Source organism: Loxodonta africana, chromosome 15, assembly GCF_030014295.1.
Source record: "Loxodonta africana isolate mLoxAfr1 chromosome 15, mLoxAfr1.hap2, whole genome shotgun sequence".
In the NCBI taxonomy this organism is placed as follows: Eukaryota; Metazoa; Chordata; class Mammalia; order Proboscidea; family Elephantidae; genus Loxodonta; species Loxodonta africana.
In genome coordinates, this window is record NC_087356.1 from 61,003,372 (window position 1) to 61,020,361 (window position 16,990).

Sequence of the window (16,990 nt, forward strand, 5' to 3'; positions counted from 1 at the left end):
CTAACTCTGCACACAAACACATAGCTGCCATCATATGTTAGACACATGGTAGGCACTTTATAAATTGCATTTGAATATGAGGCATTGTTGCCATTTTACAAAGGTAGAAAGTTCTGTTGTTCTGTGTCACAGAGCTGGCTAAGTGAGGGAGCGAGGGTTTCAGTCAGGCCTCTGTGCCCCCCAGAGTCCATGCTCTCAGCCCATGCTCCCCTCCGCTGTACCTCGTCGGCCACTCTGATCCAGAGGAAGGTGGACACACACACCCTGCTTCCCCAGACAAAATGGAGCAGGGAGGACTCTGGGAAAACAGAACAAAAGTCCTGGCAGAGAACCAGCATTTTCTTCCACAGGAGAAGGCTGCCTGCAGGAGGAAGGATCTGTCCAGGTAACCGCAGCCCCTGCCCTCATGAGCTTTCACTGTTAATGAAACAGTATGGTACACTTGCCCAGTTTTAATTCTGCAAGATATTTTTGTTCCCATTACCTCATTTGATGTCACCTTTTTTGAGAAAGTAGCAGAAGCAGCAGCAACAACAAAGCAAGCTTTAGTCCTACTGAAGCCTCCCCTCTGACTTGGCCTCTGGAAGATGGTCTCCCTACCTCTGCTACTCCTACCTCTGAGGCCTCACCCTCTCTAGGTTTGGCCATGACCATAGAGTCTGGCACCCAAGGGGTTATTCATACCCCACACTGCAACTCCATATCCCCAACACACACACACTCACCATGAGATGTTGGAAGAGCCAAGAACGCATTATATTGGTGGCATGCTTGGGCAAGACTCCTCTTTTGTTCTTGGACTTCTTATCCTCATTGTCCAGGAGGGAGGTGAGGTCAAGGTTAACCTTCAGGGCATGTGGAGAAAAAAGCAGCATCAGTAGCCTGGCAGGCCAGCATCGAGGGACCTGTTGCCATAGCGACGGCAGACTTGTGCTGCCAACCCCCTTTCCCAGCTCATTTTCAGGGCCCTGGGGAGGACACCTTTCTCTCTAACCCCACACCAGTCTCTCAGAGAATAGCGATGAGGCTTGGGGCTGGGAGAGAAAGGGAGAAGGAAAAGGAGGAAGAAGAGGAAGAAGGAAGGGAGGGGTAGGAGGGAATAAGAGAGGAGACAGAGTAAACTGTCATGCAGAGGGTATAGAAGATGTGAATTCCCATAAACCTTCTAATAGTTATTAGCATCTTTGTGATACTTCACAGTTTGCAAAGCACCTTCCTATCCAGTCTGTGGGTTGGTAGCACTGTGTACCCTTAGTATTAATCTCTCTTTTATTGATAATAATGCAGGCTCAGAGAGGTTAGGTGACTTACCCAAGATCACAGAGCTAATGCCAGGTCTCAAGCCTCGAATTTCAGAGCTTTTTTACTATACCCCCTGCCTTGTGTGTGCACTCTACACAAATGCACATTGAGGTACGTGGTGGCTAGGTCTGGAGACCAGAAATAGGAAGTGCCCAGCATCCTCTGATGTAGGCCCAGAAAGCAGCACAATCCCAGGAGTTGAATAAAACCTTTTCTAGACCCAGCTCCTTATCTGTAGAGTGGGGATAAAGACCCCTCCTAGCACATAACAAGGATTCAGTGAGTTAGTGTGTAAAGTGTCAGCCATCATGACTCCTCTCCCCATTCCCACACACGTGTGCACACACCTGTACACTCACCTGTGTGTTCTGGATCTGGATGGCTCCCTGGGGGATTGCTTGTGTGACCACCTGACCCTGGGAGGTTACCATGGTAACCGGCTGGTATAAGGCTCCACCTGAGGAGACAACCAGTTTTGGGTCCCCTGCCACCAGGGTGGGTAGGAAGGAGGGCAAGCAGGGCCCCCGATTCACTTGAACTCACATGAAAAGACCTTCTACTCTGGAGTCTTGAGTAGGGAAGTGTGTTCTTCCCACTTGAAAACTGTAGGTATTCAGCCTCTGGGGGGAGTGGGTGGGAAGAAAGTCTGGGGTGAAAGTGGGGCTGGGTTGTCAACAGCTGAGAGCAAGGTCACAGGTGGGATGGGGGAGGCACTCTAGCCATCAAATTGTTCGAGGAAGGGGTGATAACCTTCTTTGGTCTTTGTAGGCTCATGAGAATTTGACCCAAATTTGCCCCAAACTGCTATGCTCATCACAATTTGGACTTGGAGTTAACCATCTCCAAATGTACAGCACACTTTAGTCCAGAAACTAAGCTAGGAGGCCCTCCCTCGGCAAGGCATGCCCCTCCAGCTTCCCACAATGCTTTGTGCAGTGCGCTATCCCCCCAGCTCCCTCGGGTCGCCCTTCCTCCTCCCAGAGCATTGCCCATATCCCCCAGCCTTTGTTCCCTGCACCGACCTGACACAACTTGTGAGTTGACAGTTGTCATGGCGATGTTGCCTTGCTGAAGCGCTGAGGCTGGGACCACAATCCCCTGGGGGTTATTGGAGACTCCAGACATGGAATTGGGAGAATTCTGCAGGAGGTCCTGCCAGTAAGGGAAGCGTGGTGTGGTGACAATGTCACTGAGGGCTTAGATGCTACAGCCCCAAATTCTTCCTCTCCACTTTCCCCTTCTGCTTTCCCTCTTGCCTGCTTCCTGCTCCCACCCTGGGCCCAAACCCAGAAGGCAATTCTCTTGGCTTCCCTAGAAAGAGTGGCTAAGAAGGCTCAACACACAAGATAACCAACAACAGTCACCTATCTAACCTCAGCCCCAAATTAGCCCCAAAACCAGTGGTCCCCCACCTCAGCTACACTTTGGAACCTCTAATATTGATGTCCAACTCCAAAGATTCTAATTTAATTGGTCAAAGGGTGTGGCCTGGGCTTGGGATTTTTAAAAAACCTCCCCCAAAACCAGCTGTTGAGTTCCTTCTGACTTGTGGTGACGCCATGTAAGTCAGAGCAAACAGTGCTCCATCGGGTTTTCAATGGCTGATTTTTCAAAAGCAGATTGCCAGACCTTTCTTCCAAGGTGCTTCTGGGTGGACTTGAACCTCCAAGTTTTTGGTTAGCAGCCGAGCCCATTAAGTGTTCGTACCACTCAGGGACTCCCAAAATTCCTCAGGTGACTCAGACATACTGTCAGCTTTAAGAACTGTGCTTTACCTGACCAGCGCCTACTCGTTCTTCAGGCTCAGTTGTCTCAGTTTCCCTGACCACCCACCCTAGCCTCTCTTCTTCACATACCTGCATCCCACCATTTATTACACCAATCTCCATGTACAAAGTGGACCCTGACTTTTTATCAGTGCCTGGCACACAGGGGACACTAAAATATTTATTAAATAGAAAAAATAGCCATTTAGCCTCTGCATTACCTGGCTCCTAAGGGTGTCTCTGATGAGCCTCAATCTCAGCTGCCCTTGGGCACATTTCATTGATTCCTTCCTTTTCCCCAGGCTCCCTTGGAAGCAGAGCCTCCCATTGCCCAACACTGTCAGCCCAGTAGACAATCCTTGCGGTTTGTTTTCGCAGCAGCCAAAGGCAGCTGAGGAGATATTTTCTTCCAGCATGCCAGGCCCCTCATCATTCTAACAGTGGGGCAAGGAAGTCCTTGGACTTTATGTTGAGGGACTCCTCCCACCATGGGAAGGAGGTTTGGCCGCAGGCCTCCAAGAAGGAACAATGAGCCCTCCTGCATGGGGACTTCATTCCCGGGAACCTATGCTTGATGGCTAAGCTCAGAGTTTGTGAGGAAGGAACTGGATACAGGAGAGGTTGGTGTCCTTTAGGCGTGGCTGGAGGAAGCAAGAAAGGCGTTGAGGGAGGTGTAGAGGTAGGAGTGTCTAGGGGCCTGCCTGCTGTCATTGCCCGGGGCTCTTGGCTCCTCTTACCCCTCTCCTCATCTGAAATCAGGACTGAATCAGCTAACAGGTCCAACGGCATCCAGGGCTGTCGTTCTCTAGGCCCAAACCCATTTTCTTTCCTTTTCCCATTCCCATGTTCGAATGCTGGAATCGTAAGACCTTAGCTGTAAAGACTTGGGAATAGGTAAGCAGTTCAGAAAATAAATAGATGTAAAATGAAGGCCCCTAGCTTCTAGTTTTTGTCTCAGAACAGGAAGAAGCTTGGGCCTTCAGTCCTCAGGGGAGCCTAGAGTTTGGGGTGACGAGAAATCTCTGTCCGGAAGGCACCTGGAGCCAATGACTGTCTACCTATAGCAACAGACAAAGGCAAAGCATCACAGCCCCAGTGGACAGCCATGGAGAGGCACAGCCTCTCAGAGTGGAAGTCGGTGCTGGTTTGTAAACCTCGCTTGATTCAGCTGGCTAAATCCCCTTGGCATCTCCTCCAGAGCTGCCTTTTTCCCTCCTGGACTGTCTGGCCCTGAGTTGGAGGTGTACCTCCTATAAATAAGCAGCTCTAGGGGAACGGAGTCAGGCTCTCCCTCACCCACCTGGTGCCCTGGGGCCTCCTGGTCTGGCTCCTCTAGGTGGGTAGGGCAGTGTGTGAGGGGGTGGAGGCCTGGCTTCTGTTCTTGGCTCACCTCTGCTGCTGTGACCTTGGGTAAGAGAGAGGGTGGCTCTTGCCTTGGTATCCCCTGGCCGGGATTCTGTGAGAGCCTCCCAGCCAGTAAGGTTTGTTCCTTGAGCAGAACTCTTGGCCTTCCAGCTCATGCAGGCTGATTGAATCTAAAACTGAGTCCAACATTCAGAAGCCTGAAACTTCAAGGGCCCTTAAAAGTCAATTTCCTGATATATAGAGAAGGAACTGATATTTAGAGACCTGAGTGATTTGCCCAAGGCCACACAGTTGGTCAGCAGCCAGAGGACTAGAACACAGGTCTCCTTTATCTAGAAAATGCTGGATACCCACGCTGTGCCAGGTCCTGGGCTGCAGGGTGTTTCTGTGGTTATACCATGCCTCTTTCTGTACACCCTACGTGCAGAGCATCACAGGGGTTCAATAAATAGTTACTGATAGCAAGGTGAAGAGGCAAAAACAACTCAAACCCAGGATACAGAGGCCACATGGGCACAAGAGGACAGAGGTCAGTTTGGGAATCAGCAAGTCCTATCTCTTCTCTGGGCCTCAGCCTCCTCATTAATACAATGCCGGCAATCATGAGCCCTTAAGCCTGAGTTTTCAGCTGAGTTTGCTCCAAGGTTGAGCTCCCCTCATTCCATCATCTCAGCCAACCATTCTCATAGCGTGTAAACCAGTACTAATGTTGTTTGAAACTGAGGCAAGCTTGGAAGGTTAATTTAACACAGGAGGAGGCACCCCCATGCCATTCACCCCAAAACCAATGGAAATGACTTTTCAGTAATCTTTTGTTTGGAATCAGCCATGACATGGCACTCCTTTTTGGCTAGGGAACTCTGAACATAAAAAGTTGTCCCAGTCTTTCTTTACCCCAAAAAAGTACCCAGCCAGGTTAGGAAATCACAAGCGAAGTCAGTAAAATTTTTACAAGACGTGTCCCTTGAGATTCTACCAGCCCCCATTTTTACAAACAGGTGAGACATCATCTGGATACTTCATCTGCTTATTCAAACTCCGGCTGGTTCTCTACCTTGTGGCTTGGACAGCCTCCAGGCCTGCTTGCCCAGTTTGGGTAACTAAGGCAATTTATGCATTAAATCAGACTTCTCTCTCTCCTGCCCTTCTCCACCCTACTCTGGGTCTTTGGTTGTTTAAAGAACCTTGATGGGGAGGCACGGCAAGGCAGCTGAGTTATGTCAGCAAAGGAATGGAATGGAAAACCTCTGGGGGAGAGACCTGACCTTGGCCAGGGCTGGGCAAGTCTTAGCTGGGGCAAGAAAGAGGAAATGAAATCTTGGCCTCCCTCAGGTCCAGGGAAAGGCTATTCATTCCTTACATTTGTAAACAGGAGCTGGAGTGGTGGTTTATAAACCTGTCTGAGCATTAGTACCACTGGGGTGTTTTTAAGGCACAGATTCTCAGAGTCACTGACTACAACCCTCAGCAACCTGTATTTTTAATAAGCTCCCTTAGATGGTGCCAAAGATCAGATGGGCCTGAAAACTGCCTATTCACCATACACACTGAATAGTATTGAGCATTCTTCCACCACTATGTTTCACTTTAATCTCACAACAGCCCTTTATGAGGTCAGCAGGAGAGATTCCATTTGCCTGAAGAGGAACTGAGGTCCAGCAAGTGGAAGTGGGTTTCCAGGGTCAAAGAGCTGTACCCTAAACCTAAGCCTCCTGGCTTTTAGTGCAGAACTGATGCTTGGAAAGAGAATACGTGCTTTGGAGTCAGGCAGCCAGGCTCCAATATGAGCACAGTGCGTGGCACTCCGTGTTGTTGTTGTTAGGTGCCATCGAGTTGGTTCCGCCTCATAGCCACCCTATGTACAACAGAATGAAACACTGCCCAGTCCTGCACCATCCTCACAACTGTTGTTATGCTTGAGCCCATTGCTGCAGCCACTATGTCAATCCATCTCATTGAGGGTCTTCCTCTTTTTTGCTTTCCTCCTTGGATAAGGTCACTCCACTGGGAAGAGGCACAGCCAGGACTTTAAACTTGTCTCAGAAGTCCTAGCACCTCCTGGGCTCTTTACTTAGCAACAGAAGAGATTCCGTTGGGGGTCACCCCCAGTCTCTTGCCACAGTAGTACACATCTCTCCACATGCACCCTTCATTCCTCCTCCCTGGTGAGGCTGTTCCTGGGCCAAGGGGAGCCCCAGAGTTCTAAGCCGGGTCCTTGTCTTGAGCTAGCTCCATGATGTGATTTTGCAGCTATTTCAGGTGGAGCCTTAGTCTCTGGCTTTGTAGCGTAGAGACAATAGGCTCTGCATCTTTGGGAACAGCTTACAGGTCTTGTCTCAGGAGAGAGTTACTGCGGCAGCAGCAGAAACACCTGGGGAAAAACTGTTGGCTAAGCGCACAGCATTATTATCTTCTCGACAGCTTCCCTTGGGGCTTATCAGACTACAGACCTGGTGGATGTTGCTGTCTAGACCTAAATAAAGCTGTTTCCTTCCAGGCTCCTTAGCACTCATAAAGAGGTGAGAAGCACATTTGGTACGATTTTAGTGACATTTTTCAGCAGCCAAACCCCTGTTTGGATTGCCCAGGAACCAGGGGCTGAGAGCCGGTTATCCAAAGAGCTCTTTGTCTTGTTCATCAGGAGTATGGCAGTGGTGTCCCTAATCCTCTGGAAACTGCCAGAAGCCAGGGACTTGTGGGTGCTTCCTGGTTTCCGAATGGAGCCATTCCACCCAGACTGGGCAGTGAGGGGTCTCCTCTGAAGTTTTGCCTTCTAGCAGTACCCAGGGAAATGGGCTAAAAGCTGAAAAATTTCATAGGCGTTTTCCAGGAATGCCATTTTATAGGGCACAGACCAGGTGACAGAGGAGTCAGATGGAAACTGAGGAGTTTCCACGGGCATGCCCAGAAGCTGTTCCACGCCTGTTTCTTGTACGCCGTTCCCTTAAGGCACAGAGAGACAAAGAGCCTCTCAGAGCAAGGGAGGGTAGCAGCTTTGGAATGGCTGAGAGCCTGTGCCTCCTGGGCTCCCACCACTGAACCAACCTCAAAGCCCTTGCTCCCTGTGGCCCACAGTCCTTCTTTCTGGACCACACTGGCCACTGGGTGAGCTTTACCCCAAATCTCAGCTTTGGAACACACAAAAACATACCTTATTCAACAAGGAAGACCTTACTACGAAAGTGAATGGCTATGGGATTACATTTGGAGGTGGGGGTGAGGACACAAATGGCAGCGATTGCAAACTCTGGCACTCTGATCTGATGTCCGTCCAGGAAGTTATGTCATTCTTGTGGATCACAGTTCTTCACTGTTAACAGGGAAAGGGTTTAAGTGGCCCAGGGAGACTTAATTTCTACTGAAGGAAGAAATTTCTAGAATAAACAGTAATGGGACAAAGAAATGAAAGGGTGAAGGAAAGAAATTATAGAAAATTTCCCTTGAAGTGATTTTAAAATTTTGTGAGGCAGAGGAATGAGCCAGATGACCTTGCAAAGGTTTTTCCAACTAGGATTTTAGAAAGCCAATGCCCATACCCAGGACTTACTGTGTATGCTGAGGGGGAAGCTGGACGGGTGCTGAGCCTGGCCCCAGCTGTGTGCCATCCACCCCCCAGGCCACTAGGGGTCTCTGCCGATCCACCAGCTCAGCTCACGCTCACCAAAGCCTCCCCAGGCTTTACTGGAGGAGGGCGGGTTTGGCAGCTAACTTGCTTGGGCTTTGGGTGGGGGGTGGTGGTGGTGGTGGGGTGGTTCTGAGTGCCTCCCTTCCACTGGGAAGCTTGTCCTGACCTACCCAGGGCATGACCATGGCCCATCCTCCTTAATTAATGCTTCCTGTCTGCCTCACAAACTGGACACACAACAGATTGGTAATCTTTCTTATGCCAGGTATCTTCTTTCCCTAGCTTGATTGCAGGGTTTTTGAGGGAAAGAGGGGTCTTTTTTGGTGCATGGTATATGCTCAATGTGTGAACCGACTGGGCCAGGGGGCTCTGGCCTGGGATGGTGTGTGTGTGTGTGCCTTAGGAAAATGGAGAGGTTGCACCTGTCCCCAGACACCCTGTTCCTGGCAGCTTCCCTCCATTCTGGCAGAGCCAGGGTCCTGTGTTAGGCCAGGAAAAGCTGGGCTCCCAAACTCGAGGAAGCCAAACCCACATAAACAAGCCACCTAATCCTGTCCTGTTCCCTGTTCTACTCCTATTGGGGGCTTTAGTCTCAAAGGAAAGGCCGTTCTGGCCTGTGGGGACAAGTAGCAGCTGCTGCTCTTAAGGAACAGACGTTCTCCAAAGAAGAGAGCTGCTCAGGTTTCACTAGCCTGCTGGGAAGGGCAGCCTTCCTGGTCTCCTGGCTTCTGAGCTGGCGAGCTGGGGGCTAGGAACTGGTAGGGGAACAACTTTGATGTCTATGGCAGGAGCCAAGGAATGTGCCTCCCTGAACTCCACTTCTGGTCACTTTGGCCTGAGGGCATCCCCTTTCCATCCAAGTGGTAATCCCCCAGGGTAGGAGACCACCTCTCCCTAGCCCACCCTGCTTTGAAACTTAGTGGTCAAATTCTTAAGATGCTTGGCCACTGGGCAGAACCTCCAGGAGCTTGGCTGAGGTGATACCCGAAACCTCCTTCCAATCTGGAAAGTGTAAAGCTCCTGGTGACCTTGGGGGTCAATAGACACATACTTTTCTTTCCCAGGTAGGGATATGTGACTAGTCCCATTCTGGTCCCGGTAGGACCACAAATGGCAGCGATTAGACTCTGACTCTCTGGTCTGATGTCTGTCCAGAATCTGAGAACTGTGTTCACTTTGTACCTCTTGTCTCCCTACTTTCAGTTAGCAAATCCAAAGCCTTGCTTCTCAACAACTGGTTCCTTCAGGGTCACTCCTCTTCCCCACCCCCACCCCCACCCCTGGGCCCAGGACCCCTGGTATTCCTTCCTTCCTATGTACCACACACATAAAAAGTGCCAAGATACAGGAAAATGAACATGGGCTCTAAAGTAACCCAGCCCAGACTCTACTGCTTGTGTGTGGTCTGCAGCCAGGGTCCCAACTTCTCTGAGCTTTTCTTTCTTTGAGTGTAAAAGGGAGAAAATGATGTGTACCTTGCAGCCTTGGGAGGAGTAAATAAGATAAAATAAGTAAGACACCTAGCACAGTGTTGGAGACACAGGGGACTCAGTGAATGTTGACCTTCTCCCCTTTCTGCCAGTTCTTCTCTGAGCAACACAAGATGTGGCCACTCAATTCATTTGTCTCCAACGTGTTTCCAACCCTTAGCCTATTACCTACATTCTCCACTACCTTTACAGTCTTTAGCAGTTGGTCACCATCATCAGCCTCAAAGCAAAACACCCCTGGCCCCATTTGGCTGTAAGATACTCCATCAGGACATTTTGACGTCAGGAGCTGTGCCACATCCATTTTTATATTCTTGAAACTCAGCGGTGCTCAATCCATGCTTGAATGCATGGATGAGGCATGAAGGAATGAATGCTCCCCGCTCTGCCACGTCTCCTTCCCTCCAGCGATTTGAATACCCTAGAGGATTCTGAAAGGCTGTCTCGGTTCCTTGCCTTCTCCTATATTTCCCTGTACACTAGGAACATTCCGCTTTGCAGCTGCCAAATAGGCCACTAAACCCGTTGCCGTCGGGTTTAGTGGCCTATTTGGCAGCTAGTCCACTAGCCTCCCCCAAACCTGCCTGAAATGCCCTCTCCTCCAGGAAGTCCTCCCAAGACCAGCGAATCTATAACTTCTCCAATCACAATGGGCAAACTTCTTCTGCTGGCCTAATGGAGCCCATACTGAGGTTTGTTCACCCTGTCTCTGGGCAGGAACAGACCCTGACCACGAGGGCCTGAGGCCAGGTCTGGGACCTGGGCACTCTCTTAGGGAGGGACAAAGATGCTGAGTGGTGATGAGGGCAACCTTGAGCCACTATGTTTTGCTCAATCCAGAACCCTGTCCTGTGGCTCCTCTCCCCATCTCTAGCTTCTCATTTCCCACCCTTCGCAGCGCCCACTGGAGCCGGAGCCTTCTATGGCACATGTTATTTATCTAGATCTCCAGGTGGGATTTACAGCGCCCTCCCACTGAGATTGGGAGCTCCTCCTGGACATTTCAATTGTGTTCACAGCGAACCTAGCACAGTGCATACGGTAAGTGGCCAAAAAATGCTTGGCAACTGAATAAGAACCACAGCTCAGTTGCATTTGCCCAGGACTAGAGCTGAGGCTTAAAACTCCGTGGAGAAAGAGGAATGAATTTCAGGTCAAATTAATAGGTAAGAGAGGCGGGAGTCAGGTTTTCTCCAAGGCAATGGTTTAGTGTGCGCCTTCTGGTTAAAGACAGGAAACTCCAGAGTGGGGTCTAGAATGAGTCTCCTCACTGAGGACACTGCCCTTGCAAAAGTCTGGGCCCTGAGGGGTTAGGAAGCCTGGGTGCTATTGGGTGCAGACAGTAGCAGTTGGCTTTCTAGGCGGGTGGATAGAACCAGGATTGGCCCAAGTCCTTGGAAACTTTGTTTTAATTCTCCTGCTGGTAGAAGCAGCCTCCCCACTGCCCTCCTCCATCCAGCCTCACAGAAACTGGAAAACAGAAATGGAAGGCCGAGGAGGGAATATGCACAGACTCCACAGAGCTGGACAGACTGTGGTTTCTTGGCTGGGGGGCGGGTAGCGACTGGAAAACCAACAATGTCTCCTACTTTGCAGCACAAGGCTGGATGATTAGCACACAGGGAAAAGCCTGAGCCAGCAGGATGCAACAAAGTTGGCAGGCGGCTGGAATGTTGATCCCAAGGATCATGTTCCAGAGGGAAGACACCCCTCCCCAGGCCAGGCTGGCGCTCAGCGTGGCTATTTCAGGCTCGGGGGATTAAGGTCGAACCATGACGAATGTGTATGCATACACACGCGCACAGGCGTGCGCACACACGCCCCAAACATTTCTTTCTCTCCTCTCTCACACTTGCCCCGTGCCCTGACCCCCAGCCCTGTCTCCTGCGCTGAGAAGTCCCTGGTGCTCATTCCTTGGCAGCCCCGGGGGACACGCACACCCTGGGTCTCTCCTTCCTGGGAGAGTCCATGCTGGCCCCGTCCCTCCCTCTGTGAGACAGGACAGGAGCCTGGCCTGGGAATATGTTGGAGACAGCAAACAGTGCGTCCTGCTCACCACCCCCACCCTCCACATGCCCCAGACTTTCCACCGACCCCACACCTTCATCATCTCACCATTGCTGCTCCTCCTCTTCCCACCTTCTTCCTCGCCCCTTTCCTGCCTGGTCTTTCTTCTGCCTTACCTCCCTCTCGCGAGGTCGGCGTCCCTTCCTGACTCTGTTTATCTTGTCCTCTAGTTCCTCACTCTGTCTCTTCCTCTCCTTGAACTTTGACTCTTTATATTCGTCTTTCTTCCTATTTCTCCTTTTCTCCTTTGGCTTCCTCTTGCCACTATTCTCTGTCTTTCCATCTTTCTCGTTACATTACTTCTTTCAACAAATATTTACTGACCTTCTGTCATGTACCCTATGGTAGCCACCTTGCGTTTCGGTTATAATAATATATAAAATACTGTCTGTACTCAAAAAATGTTTATTATCTAGAAGAGGAAATTGAGGCTTACATAAATTAATATAAAGCCATAGGTGAAATTTACCATATAAGTGGCTCGAAGCACTCTAGCAGTTAGTTGGATAAAGGACAGTCTACTCTGGATGGGGGGCCAGGGACCTCCAGGGGGAGCAGCATTGTTACTGTCTTTGGGGAAGAGGCTGCATTTGGTCTTACAGGGCTGCAGAGGTGGGACAGGCCTGGAAGAATAGCTGCGGCACCATGAGCAGTCAGATTTTCCTAGAGAGGTCAGCTGAGGCCAGACCTAGGAGGGCCTTGAATGTCAGCTGAAAACATATGGAAACTCTGGGGAGCAACTGGGGTTTTTGAGTAGGAGAAGGATATGAATACAGCTTATGAAAGATAAATCCAGCAACAGAGGCTTAACAGGAATGTGTGTGCGCATGTTTGTGTGTGTGTGTGCGTGTAGGAGGGCTGAGGGGTAGCCAGAGAAGACAAGAGTGCAAGGGGCAGGCTAGGAAGCTATTGCAGCAGCCTGTGTGTCATTACCTTATTCACCCACTGAAGCCTGAACTAAGCAGGTGGTGGCAGTCAGAGGCAACCAAGGGGCAAGTTTGAGAACTAAAGTCGGAATGTCTCGGCGAGAGTCTTTTCCTCTCTTTCTCGGTGTCTTTGTTTTTGCCTGATTGTCTAGGCTCCTCTTTCCAAGCAGACCAGGGGCCTTTCTGCAGTGTCAGCTTCGCCCTCAGGCAGAGATCTGATGCTTACAATGATAAGAATCGAAGTTCGTTCTCTTTCCTCACAGCAAAGAGGCCGTGAGTGCTGGGGTTCCCCAGGAGGACTGATTTTAGGACTTGGTGTCTCTTAGCCTTGACCACCCAGAGCCCATTCTCTCCTTTTCTGTAAACCCCCACCCCCAGGGACCCTGCTTCCTCTACCCGTCAGCCTCAGGCCCCAGCCCAGAGGGGCCACTAGGGCTGCTAACTACCCTCCCTCCTCTGCTCTCCCCACCACCCTGTACACCCCCAACTCCACATCTCAAGGTAGGGTTGGAGGGCCCGGGAGGGGAAATCCGGTGGCTCTCCAAGGACCTGATTATTTCCAAAGACTTGTGCTAATTTTCTGATATGATCCTCACATCTCTGTGAGCACTAAGTCCTCATTACTTTTCCTGACCGATGCATTCTAATTAGATCAACACTTAAAAAAAATTCACAATAGCCACAGGATGGCTTTCCATCTCATTAACTCCTCACTTATTATTTTCATGAAAATTACTGATAAAAATGTGCATCTCCATTTGGTGAGGCCTCACAGCCTCCTCAGCTCCTATCTTGCATCTCTCCCATCACCAGGGCTGCGCTCTGTTGCCATGGAAACCCACAATAATAGAAACTAATAAATTACAAACGAGATGCTCGTTGAGCAATTATTGTCCTCTTTTATGCAAGTTTCTTGCTAATTTTGATCATAAGGGAAAGTACAATAAGACTCTGAAGGAATGAGTCTATTTCAAGAGAATATTAGCAAGCAGAAGCCTGGGCGGCTGTTTTTAGATCCGTAATAAAGTGATTTGCTGATTTCAAGCTATGGGAAGTGGAAATAAACTTCTTGCCCCATGTCCCAGGCAGTACATCTTGTGTCTTGTCCACTATCCAGTCTACAGAGATCCCACCGGGGTGGGGTTGATATACTGAGAATATCTTCTATGCCTGTTGTTATCCTGTTCCTTCCCCTGCCTCTATCCAACCTGGAGAGACAGACCATGTGTTAAAAAAAAAAAAAAAAAAAAAAATCCCAACCAATTGTTGTCGAGTTGACTCCAGCTCATGTATGTCAGAGTAGAGCTGTGCTCCACAGAGTTTTCAACGGCTGGTTTTTTCAGAAGTAGATCATCAGAGCTTTCTTCCTGAGGTGCCTCTGGGTGAACTCGAACTGCCAACCTTTGGGTTAGCAGTTGAGCAAGTTAACTGTTTGTACCACTCAAGGAACTATAGATGATATGTGTTGGTCCTTAAAAGACCTAGGGATAGAAATGGCATAGCCTTGCTCAGACACTCTTCCTGGCATCTCGTCATTCATTCTTAGAGAGTTGACCCTTATCCCCAAGCCCAGTTGTCTCATGAGAAGAGGTGAACACAATAAACTACTGTCGGTGACGGGTGAAGGAGGGCTCTGTGCCTCTGTCCTGGGTGTGAAGTAAAGGCTGGAACTCAGTGGGAGGGAACGAAGTAGTGAGCCAATGGCTAATGTAGACACAAATGATGGGGAAAAGGCATTGCCAGGAGGCTTTCTTAGTTTGTAGGTTTGGGGAAAATATTCTGCCGAGGAGAGACAAGCTTATGCTAGGTTAGAACATGTAGCTACCATTTCCTCATTTCCCACTTCCCAGGATGAGGTGGTAGATGAATCTTGAAAGGGGGGTGGCTCGAGGTGAACTCACAGTCGCTCTGAAACTTAGGGAGGCAGGTGTGCCAGGCTCAGGAGAGCAACTGGAGAACGGTCCGGAAGACCAGATGAAGCTGTCTTCATCTGCTGGGTGGGCAGGATTCAGGGAATGGCCACTTTTCCCAAACCTTCCTTCTCAGGAACACAGAGAGCTCAGCAAGCCTTAGCCGTCTTGTGGGGCCAGGATGTCTGGGTCCATCCCCAGCTCTGTGCCTGCCCCATTCTCCAGGAGAGCTTTCTGTCTCCCCAACTCTGCTAATTTCTTAGGCCAGAAAGCCACTGTTGGAGTTTTGGGAACTCCTTTACTCATTGTCCCTCTCGGATCTGGCTATTTTCTAGGGATCACTGATAGCCTAGCATGGTCGGGCCTGGGCAAAAAAAGAAGGGACTACTGCCTGGATGAATAAAAGGAGTTGAGTAGAGGAGGGCCCTCGTGGTTAAAGGGTTCAGTGAGTGTAGCCCCTTTTCTTAGGTCACCATGGGACTTCTAGATATCTACTCACCTGGCTTAGGGGCCTGGCTTAGGAGATAGGGCCCCGCCCTGTGTGTTACCTGTGAGTGCAGGTTTATGGAGGGCTGGTTGGGGGAGTAGGGCCCCCCGAGGTCATTCCTGAGCAGGTTATCACTGTGCATCTTGGTTTTGAGGCAGGTGATGTAACGGTTACAAAAGTCCTTGCAGAGTTCATTGACTTTCTCCAACTCCAGCAGGTGGATTCTCAGCACCTGGATTGCTTTCACCATCTGGGGAGAGGGAGGAGAAGTGAGCCCAGGTGTTCATGTCACACACCCCTCACTGCCTCAACTCCCAGCCCCCAACCACACCAGGGGACAGGAGGCCATCCTCTGCCCTGGCTCCCTGTACCAACCCTCTTCGACCTTAGGTACATGCTTTCTCACCAACGTCCTTTGCATTCTAATTGTGCCTACCTGCTGACTATTCACCTGCTCTGATCCTGCTGCTATCACAGCTGTTACTGAGGCAGTTGTGATGCTCTGAGCACTGTGCTGGCCTTAGAGCTAGAAGGCTAGATCTCCATCCCGGGCCTGCCATTCGTCATCTGTGTGACCTTGGGAAAGTTGCTTAAGCTCTCTGCACTGTCGCATCTCACAAATGGGGATAAAATTATACCTTCCCTAGCAACTTTACAGGTTTGTTGAGAGAATCGTACAAGGAAATGTATATGATAGCACATGACAAAGTGTGAAGTACTGAACAAGCATAAGGAAGCTTGAGATCAGAGTTTCTTGAAAGTGCCCAAAGATGTCAGGGACTATCTATTCTTGAACACATTCTAAGTGATTCATGTGACCTGGAGACCTTGTTGACGCTCTATCAATACTTGCAGACTGACTGAGTAATCCAGCATGACTTAGCTTGGAGCTGGGAGACTTAACTGTCTCTTGTGGCCTTTTCTGTGCCCTCTGGGTTGTCGTCTGTGTGCCTGTCACCTCTTCAAAGGGATACTCCTAACACTTTTACGTCAAGAAGCTATTTCTCAATGGAAGCTTTTCTCTTTATTGTTATTATTACAGAAAGAAAACAATGTAATGGGAGGTCTGGAAATAGGGATAAAAAAATTCTGCCTTTGGACATGCCATCACAAAAGGACAATTTTTTTTTCTAGTCCTTAAAATTTTTTTTTTCTTTTTTAGTCCTTTCTACATGCATGTATTTAAACAGTGTTTCAATCACCTTGTGCATGCAATTCTGTTTCCTGTTTTTTTCTTTTAGCAGATATTTTCTAAGTGGCAGAACTGTCTTCTCGAGTCTCCCTCCTAGACCGGGAGCTTCTAGAAGGCAGGCATGATGTCTAATTCGCTCACCATAGTAGCCTCAGCACTGACCCAGGGCTTGGTGCATGTGGATACATGGTATTTGTTGAATGAGTGAAAGTTACTGAGTAAATATTTTTAATGTATATTATTCTATGTATGTGCCATACTTAGCCACCATGCTATTGTTGGCCATTTAGATGCATTCCAATTGTTCAACTTTAGAAAAAATGTTATAGTGACTGTTTTTCAAATTTACAGATTTTATTCATGTTTATGCATTGTTTCCTTAGGGTGAATCCCCAGAAGTGACAGAAAAAAAGCTATGAACATTCTTCTGGTTAATGATAAATATTGCCAAATTGCTTTTTCAAATGGTTTTGGAGCAATTGGACATTCAAAAAAAAAAAAAAAAGAACGCTATCTAAATCTTGCTCCTTATATAAAAATTAACTCAAAACAGACCAAAGGCCTAAATGTAAATATAAAGCATGAAACTACAAAACTATTAGAAAAAAAAAAAAAAAGGAGAAAAATCTTCAGAACCTACGGCTAAACAAAGAGGTCTTTGACTTGATGCCAAAAGCATAATCCGTAAAAGGAAAGCTTGGTGAACGGGACCTCATCAAAATTAAAAATGTACGCTCTGAGAAAGACCTCGTGACAATGAGGAAGAAGCGAACCACAGGCTAGGAGAAAATATTTGCAAACCATATTATCTGGCAAAGGACTTGTATCTAGAATATGTAAAGAACTTCCAAAACCAACAG

The 16,990-nt window shown here is 49.0% G+C and overlaps 1 protein-coding gene across 1 annotated transcript in view; it reads right to left on the bottom strand.

Moving 5' to 3' along the window:
* PKNOX2 (PBX/knotted 1 homeobox 2) overlaps positions 1-16,990 on the bottom strand; it is a 354,189-nt gene that overhangs the window by 27,464 nt on the left and 309,735 nt on the right. Inside the window, exons 7-10 of the mRNA XM_023557078.2 lie at positions 15,000-15,188; positions 2,325-2,454; positions 1,662-1,759; positions 726-845 (exon numbers count right to left, since the gene is read on the bottom strand). Coding sequence (XP_023412846.2) covers positions 726-845; positions 1,662-1,759; positions 2,325-2,454; positions 15,000-15,188 — 537 coding nt within the window. The remainder of the gene's footprint in view (positions 1-725; positions 846-1,661; positions 1,760-2,324; positions 2,455-14,999; positions 15,189-16,990) is intronic.